We start from the raw sequence: 25,799 nt of genomic DNA, 5'->3' as shown, positions 1-25,799 counted from the left end.
TTGCTGCTTCACATCCAGTTTCCAACTGCGCACGCTGCGCTTTGTGAATGGGGCCCCCAGTCTTCTGGGGCCTATGATGTGTACCAGAAGGCTGCAGGAGATGGGGGCCAAATGTGAAGGAGGAGGGAGGGGTTGGAGAAGGAAGAGCCAAACTTACCCTTTTTGGTAATTTTGAGCTTTAAGGGCAGGTAAACCCTGCCTCTTCCCTTTTTTTTTTTTTAATTTGGTGACCTGCAAAGTAAAGGCATAATGTGCTAGTATACATCGTGTACTAGCACATTATGTGAAACTTGCTTGCAAACGAAGCCCCCGTTGTCCCCGCTGGAAGAAGCATCCATCTTCACCCGTCTTCCTTCCGGGTCCGCGGACTCTGGCTGTGGCACGGGCGGCCGTTCCTTCAGGGCGCATGCGCCGATGACGTCATCAATGCTGTATGCAGTAAATTTCTCCTAAACGGTGCAAGTTTAGGAGATAGTATACCTATGTAAGCGTATAATAAGGCTTACCTATAGGTACATACAATCAAGGGAAGCTTACTTCCTCTTTTAATTTGAATTGTGGGCAAATGTCTCCATCCATTGAAAGATTTCAATGCTGTGCTTCGATAGGAGCTGTGATTTTAGTAACTGCGATGGATTTGAAGCTTGTCAATGGTTTAGGCCACATTGAAACCGATAAGGCGTCAACTATTGTTTTTCTAAAGCTTTCTGGAATATGAAAGCTGGCATATTAATGGCTGCTGTTCTTTCCATGCCATTTTATTTTGTCAATGTCACATGCCTTGCCTACACAGTTTTGAGGTTGTCTTGCACAGTTGCACCCAAAGCTATGTTGTGGTGAAAGCAATGGAACTTGGCAAGAAGGGGCAGGAAATGTTGGCTGTTGGCCAGTAGCTTTTGTAGTGGTGAATCAAGCCAAATTCTGTTCAGCCTGTCTTGTGATCGGGCATCAGTTCAGAGTTTCCCTTATCACTGACCCACCCACTGACTGGACAGTAAGGCCTCTTTCACACGGATGATCTGTTCAGGTCCGCCTGTCAGTTTTTTAGGCAGACCTGAACGGACGCTCCATAGACCTCTATGGTGCGTCGGATGTCAGCTGTGACATGTCCGCTGACATCCGACCCAACCCGCTCCGATCCGAAAAAGTGTGACGGAGGAAAAACCTACTTTTCCATCCGTCATCAGATCGGGTGACAACGTACTCTATGGTCCATCTTCATCCGATCCCCCATAAGGGAGAGCAGCACTCTGACAGGTCCGTCCCTGACAGTGTGCAGAGACGAACCTGTCCTGTGCATGCTCAGTTGGGATCGACAGAGCGACACAGACACGTCCGTGTGAAAGAGCCCTTTAAGCAGCCTCATCAAACATCAATATGCTTGCTCTTCTCCTGACAGCTAGCTTCTATTCTTAGACTGGTAGCTATGCAGTGTACTAGAACAAGTACAGGGAAATACCTGTTTATGTGACAGAAATGCGCTTTCCTGTTATAGACTGACAACCTAGTGCCTTTTTCTGGACTGAAAAAAAAAAGCAAAGAATGGTGTCGGCCCTGCCCCTGTCTCCTTGTAAACTACTGGATGCCCCCCACTCTCCTGCTCTCCGCAGCATAGAGGAGAATGGTATTGTAGTTCAAGATAAGAACTGGGAGGATTCCTTGAGATAACAGAGGAAGTGTGCGGAGGACACATTACAGCTCTGAATTTCTCACATGATTAACTGGTAGTATTTGCAGTTATTGAAGAGATATAACAAAATTCTTAGATTGTGTATTTAACAGACCAGAAGGGAGCAAATAAAGGAAATTCATTGTTTGGTTTACATAAACTTCAGTTGAATTGTGTTTTTATGACAGAGGGCTGTCTGTGGAAAAAGACATTTCAATACATCTATACATCTTCCTCTGCATGTCTGTATTGTGTAGCCATTGTGTGATGTAGATGCAGCCATTACATGTATTTATATCAGTCTGATTACACTCATCTGTCAGTGGGCAGAGCTGGAATGAATGAGTCACATTTGCCTCTGAATGGTGTCTCTTCAGTTGGTGGCTTAAACAATAGAAGATAAGGAAGCCAACTTTTCATGAAGGGGCGATAAGCCGTCAGTAATGTGTGTGTGGATGGATAAGAAAAGGGTTACATCTGAGATCACTAATGCAATTTTACATTAAAGCTGAACTCCCAGCTTTGATCTATTTTGTATACTTACATTGGACTAGCTTGGCACAGTATATATATATATGATACCTGTTTCACCTCTGTGGAAGCTGTAAAACACTGTAGTAGCCTGAGCTACTACAATGATGATCGTGGTCTTCAGGTGCCACACCATGTACAGTAACCAGTGAGGGGGCTGCTGCTCAGCCTGGCTACCGGAGAACGCCTTTCATTTTATATTGATGAATGCAAAGCTACCTCTGGATAATGTAGAGAGAGTAACATCGCTGCCTCTCCGTCATCCAATCAGAACGCACTAAGAAAAAGGCATGCTCTAAATGGCAGCTTTTTCAAACAATCATCCCTCTGTATGGTTACTGTGCAGAATGGCGGCTCGGCATGGTCCCCAGAAGACTCATTGCTGTAGTAGTGTGGGCTACTACAGGAATTTACAGCTTCCACGGAGGCTGATCGGGTATTATATGCATACTTCATTTTTGCAAAGCTAGCACGGTGTAAGTATGCAGAATACACTCACCGGCCACTTTATTAGGTACACCTTGCTAGTACCAGGTTGGACCCTCTTTTACCTTCAGAACTGCCTTAATTCTACATGGCATAGATTCAACAAGGTGTTGGAAACATTTCTCAGAGATTTTGGTCTGTGTTGACATGATGGTATCACATGGTTCCTGCAGATTTGTCTGCACATCCAAGATGCGAATCTCCCATTCCACCTCACCCCAAAGGTGCTCTATTGGATGAGATCTGGTGACTGTGGAGGCAATTGGAGTACAGTGACCTCATTGTTATGTTCAAGAAACCATTGGTGAGATGATTTGATCTTTGTGACGTGGTGCATTATCCTTCTGGAAGGAGCCATTAGAAGATGTGTACAATGTAGTCATAAAGGGATGGACATGGTCAGCAACAATATTCAAGTAGGCCGTGGTGTTTAACCACTTCCATATCGGGCCTATTCTGGCACTTCTCATCTACATGTAAAACATTTTTTGCTAGAAAATTACTCTGATAAAAAAAATATATAATGTTTGGGGGTTCTGAGACCCTAGGGAATAAATTGGTGGTCGTTGCAACTTTTTATGGCACATGGCATTTGCGCAGCAATTTCTCAAACGCATTTTATTTGAGGGGGAAAAAAAATTAATAAAAAACAAAAAAACTAGTTAGCCAGCAGACATCATTCATTCAGATTTAACCACTTAAACTCCAGGACCTCATATGACGTCCACCTAAGGAGAAGTGGTTAAACAATGCTAAATTTGTACTAAGTGGCCCAAAGTGTGCCACAAAATATCCCCCACACCATTAAACCACCAGCCTGATCAGTTGATACAAGATAGGATAAATCCATGCTTTCATGTTGTTATGCCAAATTCTGACCCAACCATCTGAATGTTGCAGCTGAAATTGAGACTCATCAGACCAGGCAAAGTTTTTCCAATCTTCTATTGTCCAATTTTGGTGCTCCTGTGTGAATTGTAGCCTCAGTTTCCTGTTCTTAGCTGATAGGAGTGACACCCTGTGTGGTCTTCTGCTGCTGTAGCCCATCTGCTTCAAGATTCGTTGTGTTGCGTGTTCAGAGATGGTATTCTGCATACCATGGTTGTAACGAGTGGGTATTTGAGTTACTGTCTTTCTATCCTCTCAAGCCAGACTGCCTATTCTCCTCTGACATCAACAAGACATTTTCATCCCCACAACTGCCGCTCACTGGATATTCTCTTTTTCGGACTATTCTCTGTAAACCCTAGAGATGGTTGTGCATGAAAATTGCAGTAGATCAGCAGTTTTTGAAATATTCAGACCAGCCCATCTGGCACCAACAACCATGGCACGTTCAATGTCCCTTAAATCCCCTTTCTTGCCCATTCTGATGCTCAGTTTAAACTTCAGCAAGTCATCTTCACCACGTCTAGATGCCTAAATGCATTGAGTTGCTGCCATGTGATTGGCTGATTAGCAATTTGTGTTACCAAGCAATTGAGCAGGTGTACCTAATAAAGTAGCCGGTGAGTGTATATCCTCACTGGAGTTCAGCTTTAAAATATTGAATTAATACGTAAAATTTTTGGACGAGGTGGAGCGGCAGGCAGTGTCCTCAGGATCTCCACCTTGTCCAATCAAATAATGTCTTGTCATTGAAAGAACACAAGGTGTTCTGTGAAGGTGGTGATGCCAAGCAATTCGCCCTTTTGTGGTCACTATGCAGAAGGGAGGCTTCTTGGCACAGGACCCAGAGGGATCACTGTAGTAGCTTCATCTGTTACAGTGATTGTCAGATTCCGCAGCAGTCTCTCAGGTATGATATGCCTACTTACATTGTGCCAAACTGAACCAATGTAATTATAGTAGGCAATAAAGATCATAAAAGAAAAAAGAGCGCTGTGTATTTAACAGCAGACACACAAAAGGTGAACATACAACCTTCAAATAATCATAAGGCCTCTTGCACACTGCAGCTTGAAAAAATCTCAGTACAGGTTTCTTTTTAAAAACAGCCCAATAATTGTAATGTGCCTATGTACACAGGTGCATAAACTAGCGCCCTACATTCTTCAGTAAAATAAAAATAGAAATCTTTTTTTCGTCAGTAATTTATTGAGTGGAAATGTGCACATTCGAACAGGCGTAACAATTTTCCTGATTTCCCTTTGGGATTAATAAAGTATTCTGTGTATGTGCAAGAGGCCTAAAACCACAAAGGGTATGCATCGTTTCCTGTGATAAGTACATAACAGTCTTAAAATGTAAATAAAGTCCCGATAATTCCAACAATGTGTGTGATGAGTCTAACCACCAAAAAGTGGAAAAAATCCAGCATGAGATGAACATCACCCAATGTGCTTGGGAACAATTTGTCACATAGGCGGATCCCTTGAGAACGTGCACGAAACGCATCGGGAGGGGTCTAGGCGCTGACGTCATTGCCATCACGTCCTCGTGGTAGGAGCGGTGGGTGATTATGTAAGTTTTTCGTTTTTCATACTGCAGCTTTTGTACTGGATTTTAAGTTTTTAATAAACTACTACACTACACTATATGAGCATCATTTGGGTGAGCTTCTTTTGAACCGTTCCTGACTTTATCGGGGACCACCATTCTACCAGTATACCAGGGCGAGATGTCTCTTCACTTCAGAGTAATGATCTAAGGCGCATTATCTTTTGCCATCTGGTGAGTGTATATATAGATTGGCAAAGGTGTGACAAATTGTTCCCAAGCGCATTGGGTGGTGATATCTCCTGCTGGATTTTTTCCACTTTCTGGAAAGTGGTTAGACTTCTCACACACATTGTCGAAATTATCCCGTTTTCTCGGATTCGTATATCTGGACTTTATTTACATTTTATGACTGTTATTTAAAGTGATTGTAAAGTCTTGTCTGTTGTTTTTATACGGAAAAAAATGTTATACTTACATGCCCTGTTGCAGTGGATTTGCACAGAGTAGCCTGGATCCTCCTCTTCTGTGATCCTGGGCCCTCCTTCCTGTTCAGTGCACCCACAGCAAGTGGCTTGCTATGGGGGCACCTGAGCTGAGTCACAGCTCCCTGTGTCCATTCAGACACGGAGCCCCAACCTGGCCCCAACCCCTCTCTCCCGATTGGCTAGCTGATTTTGATTGACAGCAGTGGGAGCCAATGACGCCACTGCTGTGTCTCAGCCAATCAGGAAGGAGAATCTTGAATGGACTGAGACACATGTGGACAGAGAGGGACCTCAAGAGTTAGGGGGGCTGCTGCACACAGGTTTTTTTTTTTTTATTTTTTTTTTTTTTTTAATCTTAATGTATAGAATGCATTATAAAGTTGTTGTAAACTCTTTACAACCACTTTTCACTACAGGTAAGCCTATGATGAGGCTTACCTATAGCTACTGTGGATATCTCATAAACCTGCATGGTGTAGGAGATATCCCCTGTATCAGAATGTGCCAACGTTCGTGCCATTGCTTCAGCTGACGTGCCGTTACCGGCGGCTCCCGTGCGCATGCGCAGGAGTGACATCGTCACGGCTCCGGCCAATCACAGCGCCAGAGCTTGCGATACCCAGAAATAACTCCGGGAGACATGTCGCCGGGGAGAGCAGTGGGCCGGGACCGCTGCGGGGGCTTTGATCTAAGGTGAGCATTTCATAATGAGCTAGTATGCTATGCATACTAGCTCATTATGCTTTTAGTCTTGCAGGTTTTTAAAAATGTGTGTGTTTTTTTTGTTTGTTTTTTGTTTGGTTTTTTTGTGGGTTTACAACCACTTTAGTTATCAGAAGAAGCACTGCATGCCTTTTTGTTTTACAGTAAAGACCATACTTAGACTTTGGCTTTAATTTGATAGTTTCTTTTTTGTGTGGAGTTCCGCTTACACTCTGAGGAATGGTGGAAAGACCAAATAAAGACATTGTCTGTAACATCCAGATTGACGCTGTACTATTGTGCTGCACGACAGCATTGCACCACATACACGCTGCTGTATTTTCCCTCCTCCCTTATCCTTTATTTATTTATAAAATGATAGAAGCAGTTGATAGTCATTTATTTTCCCTTTGTGATAATTCCAGGAACCTGACGCTGAGCTGAAATCCAGAGAAGAAGCAGAAGACCGATATCAGGATGACCAGGAGCAGGAAATTGTATGACTTTACAGTGTTTCTATGGGGGAGAGAAGTTGCAGTAGTCGGGGTAATTACAGGTTGATTTACCTGCCTGACTTGGGATAACTTGCGTGTTCACTACTTCTTTGGCAACTATGGGGTTAATTTACTAAAACTGGTGAGTGCAAAATCTGGTGCATCTGTGCGTGATAGCCAATCAGCTTCTAACGTCGGCTTCAATTAACCTTTCACAAAAAAAAAAAAAACGTGGAAGCTGATTGGTTTCTATGCAGAGCTGCACCAGATTTTGCACTCTGCAGTTTTAGTAAATCAACCTCTGTCTGTGAGAACTTGAGTTCCTGATGGAAATGAAGTCAGACAGGACTGAGACAATGAGGTTGATTTGCTAAAACTGGTGAGTGCAAAATCTGGTGCAGCTGTGCATGGTCGCCAATCAGCTTCTAACTTCAGCTTGTTCAATTAAGCTTTGACAATAAAAAATGGAAGCTGATTGGTTTCTATGCAGAGCTGCACCGGATTTTGCACTCTTTAGACCCCTTTCACACTGAGCCGGCCCAGGCGTCAGCAGTAAAGCGACACTATTTTTAGCACCGCTATTCGCCTGCTAGTGGGGCGGTTTTAACCCCCCGCTAGCGACCAAAAAGGGGTTAAATCCACCCGCTAAATGCCGCTGCAGCGTTTTCAATAGGGAGGAGCAATGTATTCACTGCTGAATAAGCTGCTAGCAGGACTTTTTGTGGCGTCCTGCCAGCGCAGCACCCCAGTGTGAAAGCACTCAGGATTTTACACTGGGTTTGCAGCTCAGGCTTTTTACAGGCGCTATTTTTAGCACTGTAGTCCCTGAAAAACACCTCGGTGTGAAAGGGGTCTTAGTAAATCAACCCCAATGTGTTGCACATAGAGGCCTGTTTAAAAATTGGGGACCCTTTCCTTCGTAACTCCCACATTTTTAGTTGGGGGCATCCAGACCTCCTTTTGTTCTGGTGACCATTGTCTGTGATGCAGAATGTGATTAGAAATCTGACATGGTTGTCACAGGGACAGAAGCTGTGGTGGAATCCTCCAATGGTTACACCTGTTCAGATGACAGGTTATGAGGAAATGTCCTAAGCATTCTCACATTTTTATCTTTCTATATACTGTGTCTATTGTGCTTTGATGTATGTGCAGAAATGAGGGTGTTTTGTTTTTTTTTCTCCCCCTTACAACAGTTTAATTTTGAGTAAATGAGTTTGGCTTGGTGTACATATGTAAATGGGCATGACTTTGTAAAACGAATATAGCCGACTCGTTTTAGGGGTTCTGAACTCTTTCTTCAGGGCCAACAAAGTTGTGCTGTATGTACAAGGTTTGTAAAGAATGGCTCTTCTATGTGGCAGATATCTGTACATAATACAGAACTACAAATCCTTTGGTACATAAATATATGCAATATGAAATAGATTTCATCTGTGTATTTTAGCAGATTGGATGGAGTTCTGGTTTACATAAACTTCACGTACTCCTCTTCCCCCATTACCGTTTTGGCAATGTTCTGCACAGTTATAGCAACTCAGCCAGTTAATCCAGCACTATCCTGCTGTGATGCTGTGCACCCCTGTCACAAACCCAATCCCGTGCCGCCATCTTTGTTGCTGATGCCATCAAGCGCACAATACCTCTTCTTGGTTCAGGTAGCCTGGCTCCTTGATGACATAATGCCAGGCCTGCCCTCCTCCCAGCTGCATGAACAGAACCTACAGCATCATGGGACATGCGGCATGCATATCTCGGGAGGCTTCAGAGCAGAGCAGACCTCATACTTGCCTTAAAGTGATACCAAAGTCTGGGGGTTATTTTTTTGTTAAAAATAACAAACATGTTATACTTGCCAGCTCTGTGTAGGGGTTTTGCACAGAGCAGCCCTGATCCTCTTCTTGAGTCCCCTGACCCCTCCCTCTTGAGTGCCCCTACAGCAAACAGTTAGGGGGGCAGCCGAGCCGCAGCTCCATGTGTCCCAGCCCCACCCCCCTCTCTCCTTATTGGCTCACTGACTTTGACAGCAGCGGGAGCCAATGGCGCTTCCCTGCTGTCTCAGACTTGGCTGTCCAGGACTCACGCTCCTCATTGGCTAAGATAAAAGAACCTTCTGCCTATACAATCACTTTAAAAGAGGAACTGCAGTCTGCTCACATAATTTGTAAAAAAAAAAAAAAAACACATCTTTGCCATTCTGAAGCTTCCCTCCAAGCACTTTGCATATTTTATATATACTGTGATTCTGTACTTGCCAAATATGCTGCAGAAATCTCCCTCCACTGAGTCTAGCTGCAACCATTTTAACTGTGGGCAGCTGAAGCTGCTGCCTGTTCACTTCCTGGATTTATACAGAGGCACACCTCCAGCCCTGCTGCTCTCATTGGCCCTCTTATGACTCACCCCCCTCACCCCCCCCCCCCTTTATTAGCAAACTCTCACAAGAGTGAGAGAAAGCTGTACATGATGTCGTAAGCCTAGACTAATGACCAGACAAACAGAAAGTTGGCTGTATAAGGTAATCACTGGCAGGAAAAAAAAACAGGTTTTACTATCCAAAGTTTAAAACCACAAGGGCAGAAGATTTACTAGATGGAAAGTTGAAGGTCCGCTTTAAGCAAGATGGTGGCCAAGAGGTGGAGCGGGCAGAAAAAATTGAGAAATTAAATAAGCAAAAAAAAAAGTTGCCATTTTAGATGGTGGAGAGGTGGAGCAGTGATGCCTATAATGCCTCTAGTGGATGAAGGTCCACTTTAAACACAAATGTTGGCAGAAGCCATCTACCTATCTTGGTTTGAAGAACTACTTCTCTGGGATCCCAGGACAGCTAACCAGTTGACCTTTGATAAAGGGGAGGAATGTTTAGATTGGCAGAGCTCCTAGATTAATGGCCTGTACACACAATCAGAAAACGTACGAAAAATACCACTTTCAAAGCGATCGTACGATCTGATCGGTAGTATGCAGCTTTCGAGGGAAGATGACAACAGTTTATGATGGGACAAGCACGATATTTTTTCTTGTATAATATAATATATAGTTTCTATGATTTTAGTTTAATCAGTACAGTTGTCATTCGAAAATAAAATACAAATATACTACAACACATTTAATTCACTTCTGAATTTTTATTCTGTCATTTGAGAATTTTATTAACTTTAATAAACTCTTTATTTTCAATATGAGACTAGCATGCAAAAAAAATGGACGATCATTCGTCCGATAATCTCATCATGTGTACCAGGCATTACTGTGATCACTTTTTTAATGCATTAATGCATTTTTGGGCATTTGTAAATCTATACAAAGGACTGTATTGGGGGCATTGTTGTGACTACTGAGGAGTCACAAGGCCCTCTGTAGTTCAGATATATATAACCAATGTGCGGCGCTAAAATGAACATGTAACAGGGTAGCACATATATACAATATGCTAAAAACTCTAAAAAAAAGAAATAAAATATATCCCAAATATGGTGCAAGTGCTCAATAATAAAAGTAAAATAAAGTGCAAGTGCTCAGTATGTGTATATATACACAGTCCTCAATAATAATAGTCCGTAGAAATAGCAAAGGAATAAGTGAAACAAATGGTGTCTTCATGCATGTGCACTCTCCCCCTTCAGGTGTGCCCTCACTTTAAGGGCTTCAAAAACAAGCCTGTAGAAAATAACAGCTTAGATGGTCATCATCTATATAGTGGCTGGTTAATGGTAAGCACAAATCCCATATTCATTCCACCACCTGCTAAGAATGCTGATCAATAAAGCCACCACTTCCACCTGGTACAGTATTTCAAAGGTCACCTCATATGCATACAGGGAATAATCGAGGAGTGCAATAGTGTAATTCTGTTTAAAAATACATTTAATAACCTAAACTCCTCACATTTAATGTATTTAAAAACCGCATTGAGATGTGCTGGTTAGGGATGAGCTTCGTGTTCGAGTCGAACCCATGTTCGACTCGAACATCGGCTGTTCGATCGTTCGCCGAATTGCGAACGTTATGGGCCGTTCGCGCTAAATTCGTGTGGCGCGTCACGGCCCATAATTCACTGCGGCATCGCAGTGCATTGCTGGCTGATGATTGGCCAAGCATGCACTATGACCCGCATGCTTGGCCAATCACAGCGCTGTCAGTAGAGAGAGCTGTAATTGGCCAAAGCCAGGGTGGCTTTGGCCAATTACGGCTCAGGGCATTTAGTACACACCCCACACTATATAAGGCCGCCTGCACGGCGGCCCTGTGTAGTGTGTGTTCCGGTGTGCTGAGAGATAGAGAGAGAGAGAGACAGTGTCATTTGATTTGAGTTAGATAGATTAGGCAGAACAGTCAGTCAGTTAGCTGCACTTACAGTGTATTGTGTATATATATGCATCCCAGGTGTTGCATATATATATATACACTGTATTCAGTTTAGCTAGATCCGTTCCTGTTATCTTCTATCTAGACTATTTACATTTAATGCAGTGCGTCCTGCTCACAGTGTTCAGCTAGATCCGTTCCTGTTAAATTCCTACTGACCGGCAGGCTTGTCTGGTTACAGTATATAAAGCTACCTGAAGAAAATTACAGGTGTTCTATTTGATCCTATTAGTACCACGGTCAGGCAGCTAGACTATTTACATTTAGTACAGTGCGTCCTGCTCACAGTGTTCAGCTAGATCCGTTCCTGTTATCTTCCTACTGACAGGCAGGCTTGTCTGGTTACAGTATATAAAGCTACCTGAAGAAAATTACAGGTGTTCTATTTGATCCTATTAGTACCACGGTCAGGCAGCTAGACTATTTACATTTAGTACAGTGCGTCCTGCTCACAGTGTACAGCTAGATCCGTTCCTGTTATCTTCCTACTGACAGGCAGGCTTGTCTGGTTACAGTATATAAAGCTACCTGAAGAAAATTACAGGTGTTCTATTTGATCCTATTAGTACCACGATCAGGCAGCTAGACTATTTACATTTAGTACAGTGCGTCCTGCTCACAGTGTTCAGCTAGATCCGTTCCTGTTATCTTCCTACTGACAGGCAGGCTTGTCTGGTTACAGTATATAAAGCTACTTGAAGAAAATTACAGGTGTTCTATCCCAGCTTAGTGCAGCTACAGGCCATTAGTATGTCTGGAAGGCCAAGAAGGAGAGGCAGACAGTCACAAGCCAATAAGAGAGGGCAAGCAGGCTCTGTGTCTAGTGCTGGTCGTGGAGACGGTGCATCCTCATCAGCACGTGGCCATGGGACACGCTTGGCCTTTTTTTCGGCAGCTGGCCATGTTGAGCCGCAACATGCGGAAGACTTGGTCGAGTGGATGACCAAGCCGTCCTCATCCTCCTCATCCTCTCTCACCCATGCCCAGGGTGCTTTGTCTGGCAAAGCAGCGGCCTCTTCCCTCAGCTCAATGTCATCAGTGACTCCTTCCCTAGCTCCACCATGTCCTCATGAGGATTCCCTCGAACTGTTTGACCACAGTGTTGGGTACATGCTCCAGGAGGATGCCCAGCGTTTGGAAGGCTCTGATGACGATACTGAGCTCGATGAAGGCAGTAACATGAGCGCGGACAGAGGGGGTGCCCAAGAAGGACAGCAATCTGGCAGTCATGCTCCCCCTGCTGCAGCATACTGCCAGGTTTGCTCCAGTGATGAGGAGGGAGGGGATGATGAGGTCACTGACTCAACGTGGGTGCCTGATAGGAGAGAGGAGGAGGAGGAGGAGGAGGAGGAGGAGGCGGCAGCACATCACCAACGAGGCAGGATGCCCTCCAGGGGCCAGCCTAAGGGCAACACATTGACTGCATCACACCCCAAAGCTCCACATGTGCAGGGCGCTGCAGTCTCTGCGCGTTATTCAAAAAGTTCTTTGGTGTGGGCCTTTTTTGAGACGAGTGCATCAGATCGCACCGCTGCTATTTGCAACATATGTCTCAAGCGTATCTCGCGTGGCCAAAATATCTCCCGCTTGGGTACCACATGCTTGACCAGACATATGTTGACCTGCCATGCAGTTCGTTGGCAAGCGTATCTAAAAGACCCACACCAAAGAACAAAGAGGATCTCTCCTTGCTCCTCATCAGCTGAGATTTCCAACCCCACTAGACCTTCAGTCCTCTCTGAGACCTGCAGTGAGAGGAATGAAGGTGTAGAATTAGGTGTGTCACAGCCAAGTACTTGTGGGCAATCTGCTTTTGGTACACCGACGTCAGATTGTACCAGGCAAATTTCCCTGCCCCAGCTGCTGCACCGCCGAAAGAAGTTTGCTCCCAGCCATCCACATGCCCAGCGGTTGAATGCTAGCTTGGCAAAATTGCTAGCACTTCAACTGCTGCCTTTTCAGTTGGTAGACTCTGCCCCCTTCCGTGAGTTTGTGGAATGTGCGGTTCCTCAGTGGCAGGTACCCAAACGCCACTTTTTCTCACGGAAGGCGATTCCGGCTCTCTACCGGCATGTGGAAGGCAATGTCCATGCCTCGCTGGACAGGGCGGTCAGCGGTAAGGTGCATATTACCGCTGACTCATGGTCCAGCAGGCATGGACAGGGACGTTACCTAAGTTTCACGGCGCATTGGGTGACTCTGCTGGCAGCTGGGAAGGATGCAGGACAAGGTGCAGTAGTGTTGGAGGTTGTTCTGCCACCACGCCTCCAAAATGCTGATTGTGACACACCTCTCTCCTCCACCCCCTCCTCTTCTTCTTCCTCCATGGCCTCTTCCTCGGAACCAGCGGTGCTCCGTAGGCGTTCAAGGGGCTACGCAAGTACGCAGGCCAAAAGATGCCATGCGGTGCTTGAGCTGGTGTGCTTGGGGGACAGGAGCCACACTGGGGCAGAGGTTCTGTCAGCTCTGCAGGGGCAGGTTCAGAGGTGGTTGACGCCACGCCAACTTAAGGCAGGAATGGTGGTTTGCGACAATGGCACCAACCTCCTCTCTGCCCTCCGACAGGGACAAATGACCCATGTGCCCTGTTTGGCTCACGTCCTTAACTTGGTGGTGCAGCGGTTCTTGGGCAGGTACCCGGGCTTACAGGATGTCCTGAGGCAGGCCAGGAAAGTCTGTGTGCATTTCCGCCGGTCATATAATGCCAGTGCTCGGCTGACGGACCTCCAAAAGGAGTTTAACCTGCCCAAGAACCGCCTAATCTGTGACATGCCCACCAGGTGGAACTCAACGTTGGCCATGCTGCAGCGGCTGCACACGCAGCAGAGGGCCATCAATGAGTACCTGTGCGACTATGGCACCAGGACAGGGTCAGGGGAGCTTGGTTTTTTTTCCCCACGCCAGTGGGCCATGATCAGGGATGCATGCACTGTCCTGTCACCATTCGAGGAGGCCACGAGGATGGTGAGCAGTGACAGTGCATGCATCAGTGACACTGTCCCCCTTGTCCACCTGTTGGAGCACACGCTGCGTGGAATAATGGACAGGGCACTTGAGGCAGAACAGAGGCAGGAAGAGGAGGACTTCCTTAGCTCTCAAGGCCCCCTTTATCCAGACAGTGTTCCTGCGTGCCCGCCGATCACACAGGAAGAGGACGAGGAGGAAGAGGAGGAGGAGGAAGATTGTGTCAGTATGGAGGTGGAGCCTGGCACTCAGCATCAGCAGCAGTCTTTAAGGGATCAGTCCCAAGAAACACATGGACTTGTACGTGGCTGGGAGGAGGTGGCTGCGGACCATGTCGTTCTTAGTGACCCAGAGGACTCCGGACCGAATGCCTCAGCAAACCTACGCTGCATGGCCTCCCTGATCCTGCAAAGCCTGCGTAAGGATCCTCGTATTCGTGGTATCAAGGAGAAGGACCAATACTGGCTGGCAACCCTCCTTGATCCACGTTACAAGGGTAAGGTTGCGGACCTTATCTTGCCATCGCAGAGGGAGCAGAGGATGAAACATCTTCGGGAGGCCTTGCAGAAAGGTCTGTGCAACGCGTTCCCAGAGACTGGGAGGTTACAAACTCCTGTTTCTGGACAACGTGTTGCTGAGGCTTCGGTCAGTCAAAGAAGGAGCGGTGGAGAAGGTGGCCGTCTGACCGATGCGTTCAGACAATTTTTTGGTCCGCAGCCCCAAGGTATGATCGGTTCCAGCAACCATCGCCAGCGTCTGTTTTACATGGTGCAGGAATACCTAGGGGCAAGATCAGACTTGGACACCTTTCCCACCGAAAATCCTCTGGGTTACTGGGTCTTGAGGATGGATCACTGGCCAGAGCTTGCACAGTATGCAATTGAGCTACTGGCCTGTCCTGCATCCAGCGTTCTTTCGGAACGCACATTCAGTGCTGCTGGAGGCGTGGTAACCGATCACAGGGTGCGTCTGTCCACCGACTCGGTCGATCGGCTGACCTTCATAAAAATGAATGAGTCTTGGATCACCACCAGCTACCAAGCACCTGATGCTGATGTAACCGAATAATTTTTTTTGAAATCTCAGATCCCTTCAAAGACTGCCTATGCTGATGCTGAGTGACTATCCCTGAGTAATTATCCTCTTCCTCCTCAATCATCACGCTGATAGCTTGTAAGAACATTTTTGGTTCTGGGCGCCACCACCAGTGCCTAAGGCACAATTTTTCAGCCCCTGTTTAACAGGGGCGTGTAATTACAATTTTTGATGTAATACTTTGCAGCAGGGCTCGTTCCTGCATTCCAACTAGAGTGTCTGTGAGGGGTTGCAGTGTTGTGGCACCAGCACCAGTGCCTAAGGCCCAATTTTTCTGCCCCTGTCTAACAGGGGCGTGTAATTACAATTTTTGATGCAATACTTTGCAGCAGGGCTCGTTCCTGCGTTCCAACTAGAGTGTCTGTGAGGGGTTGCAGTGTTGTGGCACCAGCACCAGTGCCTAAGGCCCAATTTTTCTGCCCCTGTCTAACAGGGGCGTGTAATTACAATTTTTGAAGCAATAATTTGCAGCAGGGCTCGTTCCTGCGTTCCAACTAGAGTGTCTGTGAGGGGTTGCAGTGTTGTGGCACCAGCACCAGTGCCTAAGGCCTAATTTTTCAGCTCCTGTTCAACAGGGGCATGTAATTACAATTCTTGATCTAATATTTCACAGCAGGGCCCTGTGAGGGCTTACAGTGTTGTGGCCACAGCAACACCTAAGGCCCAAATTTCTGCTGAGTATATAGGGCAGGACCCTACTTTCAAACATCTAACTTACAAACGACTCCTACTTGCAAACGGAAGGAGACAACAGGAAGTGAGATGAAATCTACCCCTAGGAAGGGAAATTCTCTCCTGTAAGAGTTAATATGGGAAAACAATTTCTCCTTTCCACTGATGCTTTCCAATCCTTGTTCCACAAAAAAACCCAAATTTTCAAAAAACATTTTTCATTGGGACAAAAAAGTGAGGTGAAATCTTCTGAAGAGGAGGAAAGACAGCAAAACAAATGTCACAGGGGTGATAACCCTTCCCTATGTTTTCCAAAAAGCTTAGAAAAGATTTTTTGGCTGGAGCTAAACACGTTAAAAATGTTCAAAATTACAAACAGATTCTACTTAACAACAAACCTACAGTCCCTGTCTTGTTTGCACCGCCTGTATACTGCTGTTCAGAGTATATAGGGCCTGGTGGCCCCACACCTTTCCTTATTTTAATTTGGGTGCGGGGTTCCCCTTAATATCCATACAAGACCCAAAGGGCCTGGTAATGGACTGGGGGGTACCCATGCCGTTTGTCTCACTGATTTTCATCCATATTGCCATGACCCGACATGACATTAAACCCGCAAGCAGTTTTAAATGAGATTTTTTCCTTTAAAAATGACATTTGGTGCAGGGACTGTTCTAAACATGGGAAACACGCGTCACTTTACAGGCATACTATAGACACCCCCCAGGTACGATATTTAAAGGAATATTTCACTTTTTTTTTTTTACTTTAAGCATCATTAAAATCACTGCTCCCGAAAAAACGGCCGTTTTTAAAAGTTTTTTTTGCATTGATACATGTCCCCTGGGGTAGGACCCGGGTCCCCAAACCCTTTTTAGGACAATACCATGCAAATTAGCCTTTAAAATGAGCACTTTTGATTTCGAACGTTCGAGTCCCATAGACGTCAATGGGGTTCTAACGTTCGTGCGAACTTTCGGTCCGTTCGCGGGTTCTGGTGCGAACCGAACCGGGGGGTGTTCGGCTCATCCCTAGTGCTGGTGTATGGGGGCGAGATCATCACCTGTATTCCAGTGTACAGTGTATCCCCTGTCCTATTTCTCCACAGCACTTTCTAGTTCCTTGTGCATCAGCCAGCCAAGCTCCTCCTACCGGTTACGTCACACCTTGTGACTTTCTCTGGCAGATCGGATTGGCTGATGCATGTCTCTTGGCGATAGCCGCCATTTTCTCGTAGCCTGCGATTACAGGCACATCACTAACAGCTAAACAACAATTCACTACTGCTGATCTAACCTCAATATAAATATGCACACCACTCGATCTCACATGGGGCATATATATAATACATTTAGATTGTACACCCCAGCATTATATCAATATAAAACAGAGCATCATGATCCCATATAGAGACATATACATTCATATTAAAAACTACACCTAGTGGTCAAAACTAAAATGGCATCGAGTAGATACCTTTGTGGAATTGCTCTATGATTAAAAATGATCATGTAACCATAACAACCACATATATTGTGTGGTGGTGTCATGGTCACCACATCTGACAAAAAGAACTCATTAACTATAGGTATCACCATGCATACTAACTATACATACTGAAGAGACACAATGAGTAGTTTACCCACCTTACTCAATATAGAGATGGGAACATGGTTTAAAAATACTACCTCATGTGTAACACTAATAGAATCTCAATATATTAATTGAACCAAGTCAGGAAATATGTTATAGTAGGGAAATGAGATAATATTAATCAAGGAGATTATTTTAAAATGAATTAAAATTGGTAAACAGTAATTTAAAATCAGATATTAGAAATTAGTTCTAAAACAGTTAAGATCAAATTCCCTGTTCAAACCTCTGGGCGCTAAAGTGCCCAACTCCTATCCCCACCAGGACTCGCTTTGGCTGAGTCTCCTAATACAGTGGCTGCCCCTCCAATGTTTTTCTTATACTTTTCTATACCCCAGAAGGTCACCCCTAATGTTTTTCTATTATGTACCCTCCTAAAGTGCTGATACAAATATTCTTCTTTTTTACCTTTAACAATTTGATAGACATGTTCTTTGATTCTTAAAAGCATTGCCCTTTTTGTTCTTCCTATATACATCATGCCACATGAGCATTGAAGGGCATAGACTACATCTTCTGTATTGCAGGATATAAAGTCCCGAAGAATGTATTCCTTACCACTATGGGTATGAGTGACCTTCTATCTTCTCTTAATGTTATTTGTAACCGCCCTGCAACTGTAGCATCTACCACAGGCGTAAAAACCCTTTCCATTAAATAATGTTATAGCGTTAACTCTTGGGGGTTCCACTACATTTTTGACCAATTGATCTCTCAAATTAGTGGTACGTCTATATATGAACCCTGGTTTATCTGGGATGAGTGTCTTTAGAATGTCATCACACTTTAATACATTCCAGTATTTTTCACTAAAAAAGTTCAGGAAATATGAAACAATCTTCCTTAGCTGTTGTTTGGTTAGCTGCTTGATAATTCCCTTATACGTGAAGCAGGGTCCATGTGACAAAGGGGTTCAGCATCAGCACAGGAAGGCATTGTTCATGTACCGCCAGGGCACCATGGAGTTTAAATACAGTTCTACCCGCAGAGATAATGTGTCAATTTCCACTAGGTTTCTTTGTCTACATAAAGGAATATGTGTACCCCCTTCAATAATAAAATTACACAGCCCAGTAGGTATAATTAATAATGGTTTTCCTCAGGGATGTGAATGACTGCAGTGGAAACATTTGCTTTGTTTTGGACTCTTGGCACAATCCATTCACCTCCGATAACCTTTGTGCCTGTCATATTTTCATCATAAGGTCCTTTGGGCTGATTCTCTTTGGATTTGAAGGTAAGGCTTCACTGTGCACATTATCATGCATCGCAGCTCCCTCGCCTAACAAGTCTTATTCCAAACACGTTGCAGTTTCTGTGTGCGTTCAGAAGTGACAGCGCACATCTGGGCTGATTCCTTGGCTCTGAACGTCTTGCTGTCACCATGAAAAAGGGGAAGGCGCCTGCTAGGAAGACCTCAGCCTGCAGGAGGGGATCCTTTGTATCACAAGGCAGCATAAAACCGTGAAACCGCAGACTTGTGTCAATCTTCTTCCTTTTTTTTTTTTTTTCCTTTTAGTAAATTAACTGGTGGTCTCACCAAATGGTAAAATTATTCAGGACCCTGGGGTTAGAAAGTTGAACCCCAACTGGATGATATTTAGTTTGCTAAAGCACTGTGCATCATAAATCTATTTCTTTATATAGAGTTCTTGTTTTCACCTTTTTTCACCCTTTGTTGCATTTCGGTGCTACTGATCTCCAGGTGTCCTTATGCTGCCAGTTTCTGTCTACATCACTCCAGTGATGACTGCATGGCATTTCTCAGGGCCGGTTTTCTGATGGTGACAATAGTAGACCATGTCTGTATAATGTGCATTGAAGTAGACAGCCCCCATTGGAAACCCATGTGACAACACAGACACAAAACTGAGAGTTGGAGAGAGTGGGTTGTCACCTGTTAACAGGAGGTGGCTGATCGAGAAGTTTAATGGCAGGAGCACCAGGTATTATTTTAATGAAAAGTGGAAAATTTATATTGAAAAAAGAGTGCAGGCATTCATTAAAATTAGCACCCCTCCTGCATCTCAAACTAATAAACCTGGCCTAAGCAGATTCCAAAGCATTGTTGCTGTTATGCATATGTTGGCTTTTTTTAGAAAGTTTGTCTCAAACCACTTCATCCTTACAACGAACGAGTGTATGGAACAGTGACGCACAGCTGCCGCATGAAAGGCAGACATACAATGCAAAGAGGGCACTAAAACTTGGCTCCTAGCAGTAGTCAACAGGTTTCATGGGCCACACACATTCCCTCTCTATCAGGGATACAAAAAGAGTCTAAATGGGCCATAAATATAAATGGTCATGAATAGAGGTCGACCGATATATCGGCCGATATTTGGCTTTTTTAACTTAATCGGCATCGGCTGATTGTGCTGATAAAAAAAGCCGATTATAACTTCAGCGGGACTTGCAAATGACTTCTGTAATATAAGTCAATGCAAGTTGTCTGAAGTTTGTCTTCTCTCCTCCTCTGGGCAGCCTGCCAAGTCTGATAAGAAGATACATTTGTATCTCTTCAGGTTCTTTTATCAATAGACTGAACTCGGGTAGAATTTCTCAGTTTAACCATTTAAAGACTAAATCTTTTTTGACATTTGTTGCTTACAAGTAAAAATCCTGTATTTTCTGCTAGAAAATCACTTGGAACCCCCAAACATTATATATATTTTTTTTAGCAGAGACCCTAGGGAATAAAATAGCGGTTGTTGCAATATTATATGTCACACGGTATTTGCGCAGCGGTCTTTCAAACGCATTTTTTTTTAAAAAAATACACTAATTAAAAATAAGCAGTAAAGTTAGCCCATTTTTTTCGTCCAAAAGTTTTGATTACCTGTTTTTGTGTATTTAATATTTAAGATATAGTTATTTTTTTTAAAATCTAAATTCTACATACAAGTGAACTGATTGGAGGTTTGTTTTGTTCAATAAATGTTTAAATGTAAAAAATTTTCTGTATCACTTATTACTTAAGGCTGCTTTCACACTGGAGCGGGCAGGCGTTGACGGTAAAACGCTGTTAGTTTTAGCGGCGCTTTACCGTCATTTTAGCGGCGCTATTCGGCTGCTAGCGGGGCGCTTATAACCCAGCTAGCGGCCGAGGAAGGGGTTAAATGCACTCCTGAAGTGCTGCTGCCGAAACGCTTTGCAGGCGCTTCGGCAGCGGTGCGCATTCATTTCAATGGGCAGGAGTGGTGGAGGAGCGGTATACACCGCTCCAAAGATGCTGCTTGCAGGACTTTTTTAACATCCTGCCAGCGCATCGCCTCAGTGTGAAAGCACTCGGGATATCGCACTGAGACTGCAGGGGAGCCGTTTTACAGGCGCTATTTTTAGCCCAAAAGCGCCTAAAAAACGCCCCAGTGCAAAAGGGGTCTAACTGTTAGATTTTATGAGATGAAGGGGGAAAAAAAAAGAAAAAAAAAAATCGGCCTAATATATCGGCCCAAAAAAATCGGCATCATATATCGGCCATATATCGGCCATCGCGATTTCTAAATATCGGCATCGGCCAGAGAAAAACCCATATCGGTCGACCTCTAGTCATGAATCTAAAAATGGAATACACAAGTAAAAAATAAATGTAAAGGGCAGAGGTATGTTTGGCATTTGGGCTAAAAATAAATAGAAGAGCTTCATCTTCTCTGTACTGTGCAAAAGGCAAGATGGCAATACCCACTGAAAGAATAACTGGGTCCCAGGGCCCAGACCACTGATTATACACTGGGGAGTTATAAGTGAAAAGTTAATATCTGGCAGCAGTTTCTGTAAACCTTAATTTCATTTAATACAGCTAATTTGTATCAGCCTCCAGTAATCCAATATAGAGCAGCACTCAAGCAGAGGATGGCAGCAATGTTCGTTAAATCAGGCTATATTCTATATTCTACATTGCTGTCAGTCTAACATTCTGATGATGCATACAGGAGGAGAGGGGACGAATATGATTCCTCATTGTCCTCATCAGGAGAACTAGATATAAAGGTAAATCTCTCCATTGAGAATACAGACAGCAATAAAATCCAGACACAGGCTCTAACCCTTCCCTGCTTCTATATGGCCTGAGTTGTGCTTTAATGTACAATGTTACCAGAATGCATTCAAGTTTTTAAAAACGTGTATTTCCCCCTTAGTTTGGCCATGTTTGAGCACATGACAACGTTAGTATTTGCCTATTAGTATACATGCTGTGCTTCCCCTAAAGAGAAGGCGCAAAGAGCAATCCCTCTGTTTCTAATCTTTCAGTGAAGTATCAGTCATGGCACCCTTTTCAGGTGACTTATCACCCCCCCCCCCTATACAGGCAAAGCCACATCGCTACCAGTGTTGCCAACCTACCAGAGTGAAATTTACTGACAAAACACCCAAATTTTACTGGCACAGCCGGGTTTTATACTGGCATTTCCAAAAGTTACAAAAATTACAGTTTTAAGTGCAAATGTCAGTATTTAGGCTACAACCAAGCACAACACACAATTGGCAATGTAGATATTAAGGCAAAAAAAAAAAATATTTATTTTATTTTTTGACTCAGAAGGGGCAAGAAATTAGAATGGACAGTAGCAGCCCATCCGTTAGGGGTGCCGCCCTCCTAATCCATGCGTCCGGCTCCTAATCTACATGCAGGGCGTCGGATGCATGGATTTCAATGTGTGTTTATTTTTAAGCACATGATCAGAGCACTTTGCCCGAAGCCTACCCAGTTGAGTGACAATAGCGAATTAATATTCACTATTGTCTTCCGGTTTTTACTGGCAACCTTTTCCTGTTGCTGGCATTTACTGGCAAAAAGTGCTATTTTCTTTTTTTTTCTTTTACTGGCTGCCAGTAAAAATGATGACGGTTGGCCACACTGGTCGCTACCTGCCCCCGGGTTTAGGGCATGTGTGCTGCCCCACCGACACCTGCTGTGATTGTACACCGTGGGAGTCTGTCAACAGGTCCCAGCCAATGATTCATGGCCGAGAACTGCTGATTGACTGTGTTCAATAACAGCCCATAGCCTTGTGCTGACGATCACCACAGGACTCTGTACAGAGGGAACGATCTGTTTCTGCAAAGCTGGGATAAGAAACAAAGATCTTTTAGTTAAAAAAAAAAAAAGCACACAATAACACTTGTTAGGTACACATTTAACCCCTTGATTACCTGAAATGTTAACCCCTTCCCAGCCACTGTCATTAGTACAGTGACAGTGTATAGTATTAGCACTGATCACTGTATTAGTGTCACTGGTGATGTCAGCAGGGGAAAACTAGGTTGCTGGAAGCGCTACACATGTCTCCATCTCACCGCTGGTCCTTTAGGCCTCATGCACACTGGGCGTTCAACCCCTGCACTTGGGATTTTGGCACTTTCTTGCAAGCAGAAGGTACAGGCTCATCATCCAGCCCAGCTACTAGAAGCCTGTAAAACTCTGAGATACAAAAAAGCTGCATCGAGGGATACCAACACGCTTAGGACAGTATGCACCCAGGGATGAATGCCCAGAACACAAGAAGTCTGCATTCCAGGCATTCATCCCTGAGCGCATACTGCCCAAATGGTTAGTACCAGTACCACTCTCTTCACTGTTTAGCCGCAGCAGCTTTCAGCCTCTTCTGTGTCCACAAAAACTCCAGAATCCTAGGCACAAGAGCCAAACTACCTGTGTGGCTGAGGCCCAATTGTGATGTGCAGTCTCACTGACCAGCAATGAGATATGGGAGAGTCGGGGCCGATGCTCAGTTTTTGCAGAGATATGCATAATCAAGCATGTCCTTCTGTCTCTGTGCCTTGCTGGCGTCTAAGGCACCAGCTGCCCACATTTTCTGCTAACCCTGTTACTTGAATAACTTTGGCATGAAATCTGGTGTATTTTTTATGATTATTTTTTTTTCTAAAGAGTGCATCAAATATAAAAAAGGATCAGTAAATGGCTATCCACAAGGCATTTCTATCACCGAATTTTTTTTTTTTTTTTCCAATCTTTTAAATAAAGCTTTGCATTTTTACCTGTTTCGTGCAAGCTTAGTTTTCTAAATCTAAACCCAGCATTGCTTTTACAAAAAAAAGTCCTTTTGCGGAGCCCTATCGATGTGTAGTATGAAGGGTTAGATCAAAGAGTTGGCCAGGAAATGTTTGCCTGAGCCAAGTTACCTTCACGCATCCGAGCTCAGGAAGATTGGGACTGCACTCTGGTATTTTGCTCAGTGGAGGGAACAGCTGTGCAGCCTTGAATATCTTGGAGGGTTTAATAGAGCTATTGCTCCCAGATCTGCTGCTTCAGCTACCAAATGTTAACTGTTTTGTCTCTCCGGAGGCCTCACTCTCTCACTTTTCAAGCTTCTTTTTTTTTTTTTAAGGGCATTTTCAGATAAATGGTGTGACAAGTAGCTGGAAGCTGGACATGAGGAAACATTTGAACTGCTTTCCCTGTCAAAATTAACCCATGCATTTAGTCTCGTTGCTGGATTGTACAGCAAAAGGTGGTTGACAATTTTCTAGAGACTGTAGATGAGACTTTGTGCCACTGCCCCGCCTTCTTCCTGTTCTGGGCTTCTAGGTCACTCGGACTCCCGTGCTTTGCAATCTCGCTCTCTAAGCATACAAAGTACCTCCTTTTTTTTTTTTTTTCTAAAGTCCACATCCATCTATGAGCCAACTCTGCAAAAAAAAAAAAAAATATTTCCAGTGATTAAACTAACTGGATAGAAAATAGATTAAATGATTTGAAGCATATACTTTAAAAATGGCTGCTATTTCTAGGCGGAATCTGAACAAATAAATACATATGTATATATAAAAAGTACAGTCCTCCAGAGTCCATCCGCCATATAAATTGTCCAATTCAGGGGTTGTGTACAACCCCAATGTGCTGCAATATAAATATCAGACTCCAAAAAGTGCCAAGTGCTTTATCCACTGCTTCCGGAATAGCCCCCGGAGGCAAACCACTCTTCAGATACAAAGGATCACTTCAGAAAAAAGGTCTAGGGCTAGGTTCACACTGTGGCCATCCTACTGCCCCTCTTAAAAGTGATCCAACTGTGGAATACCAGTGTACTTCTGGACCACAAGCCAAGCTTTTGTTGTGGAGTGGTCCCATTGACTAGAATGAGTGCGTTTGACCAGCAGCACCGCTTCCAAAACTCTATCTGCTGAGTTGCTATAGCAATGTATACTCGAGTGGCCATCATGTCGCTTTGTGGGGGGGGGGATCCTGGTATTGAGAGGCATTGAGAATCCTGGTATTGAGAGGCACAGGAAAAAGATTATTGCGTAAAAATGGCTTTATTGAAAAAAAAATTAAAAACTAGCAAAAAACTCACCATATATAGTGCTCTGCCCAGGACTAAGAAATAGAATGTACAGTAAATGTATGGGATGTTTTACTACAAGCACTTCCCGCATCTGTGTGTGTAGCCGCCCCAATGCGTTTTGTCTCTCCAGACCTCCTTGGGGGTGGCCATTCTAGGCACTCTGGCTGTGCTTCAACTCTCTGCCCCTTCATTCTCAGATGTAGCGTATGGTGGCTACATCCCCAGCGGCCATTTTTAAGTACCCTTACGGCACCATAATGGGGTAAATTGGCCCTGTATAAAGGAATGACCTACATATACTTTCTAGCTTAGTAAGGGAAAGCTGTGTTTCCTCTATGAAATCAATGGATGTGGGCGCCTGTTCTCTGGTTGTAGATCTTGCATTTTCTTAAGGAAGCTTCTCCTTCCCAGAAGACGTGTGTAAAAGGCTTTTGAAGCAATTTGCAGAAACAGGCTGATTATAATTAAATATAAGCAAAGCTAACAAAGTTACATACCTTATATTTAACTGTCATATCCTGTTTTTGCATAACAGCAATACTGGACTGTGGCTGATGGTTCAGTCATGGGGCACGGCTTTTGCATTTATCGGGCCTTCCTTTGTATACAGTGTGCACAACAAAGTGTGGTTTCAAGGGCAATCTTTTCATAGAGAAGTCTTCTTAAAGAGAAAGTGTCATGGGTTTTGAATAATAATAATAAATAAATAATACAAATTAAAATGTTTTCTGTGTGCTCTGCTCACACCTTACATATGTGGTGGTGTCAGGAAAAAAACTGAGCTCAATGGACATAATGTGAATAAGCCGTCATAAAGCACAATATCTGCATGCTAAAAACACCCTTTGTATAACTGACCAGACAAAACTGCTAGGAAAGGGGAGCTAAACCATTAATGTGGATTTAAAGTGATTGTAAACTTTTATGTTTT

At 44.1% G+C, this 25,799-nt stretch overlaps 1 protein-coding gene across 7 annotated transcripts in view; it reads left to right on the top strand.

Moving 5' to 3' along the window:
- LOC141111009 (uncharacterized) overlaps nucleotides 1-25,799 on the top strand; it is a 201,888-nt gene that overhangs the window by 165,105 nt on the left and 10,984 nt on the right. For 4 of the 7 annotated variants that reach the window (XM_073602900.1, XM_073602897.1, XM_073602904.1 and 1 more), the window contains one exon: nucleotides 6,741-6,812. The exons of 2 other annotated variants lie outside the window; for them this stretch is intronic. In XM_073602900.1, coding sequence (XP_073459001.1) covers nucleotides 6,741-6,812 — 72 coding nt within the window. Of the gene's footprint in view, nucleotides 1-6,740; nucleotides 6,862-25,799 lie in introns of all 7 variants that reach the window. One more of the 7 variants, XM_073602899.1, reaches the window with a different exon arrangement.

The sequence above is a fragment of the Aquarana catesbeiana genome, linkage group LG10, assembly GCF_042186555.1.
Source record: "Aquarana catesbeiana isolate 2022-GZ linkage group LG10, ASM4218655v1, whole genome shotgun sequence".
Classification (NCBI taxonomy): Eukaryota; Metazoa; Chordata; class Amphibia; order Anura; family Ranidae; genus Aquarana; species Aquarana catesbeiana.
This window is presented reverse-complemented; position numbering and strand designations above follow the sequence as displayed.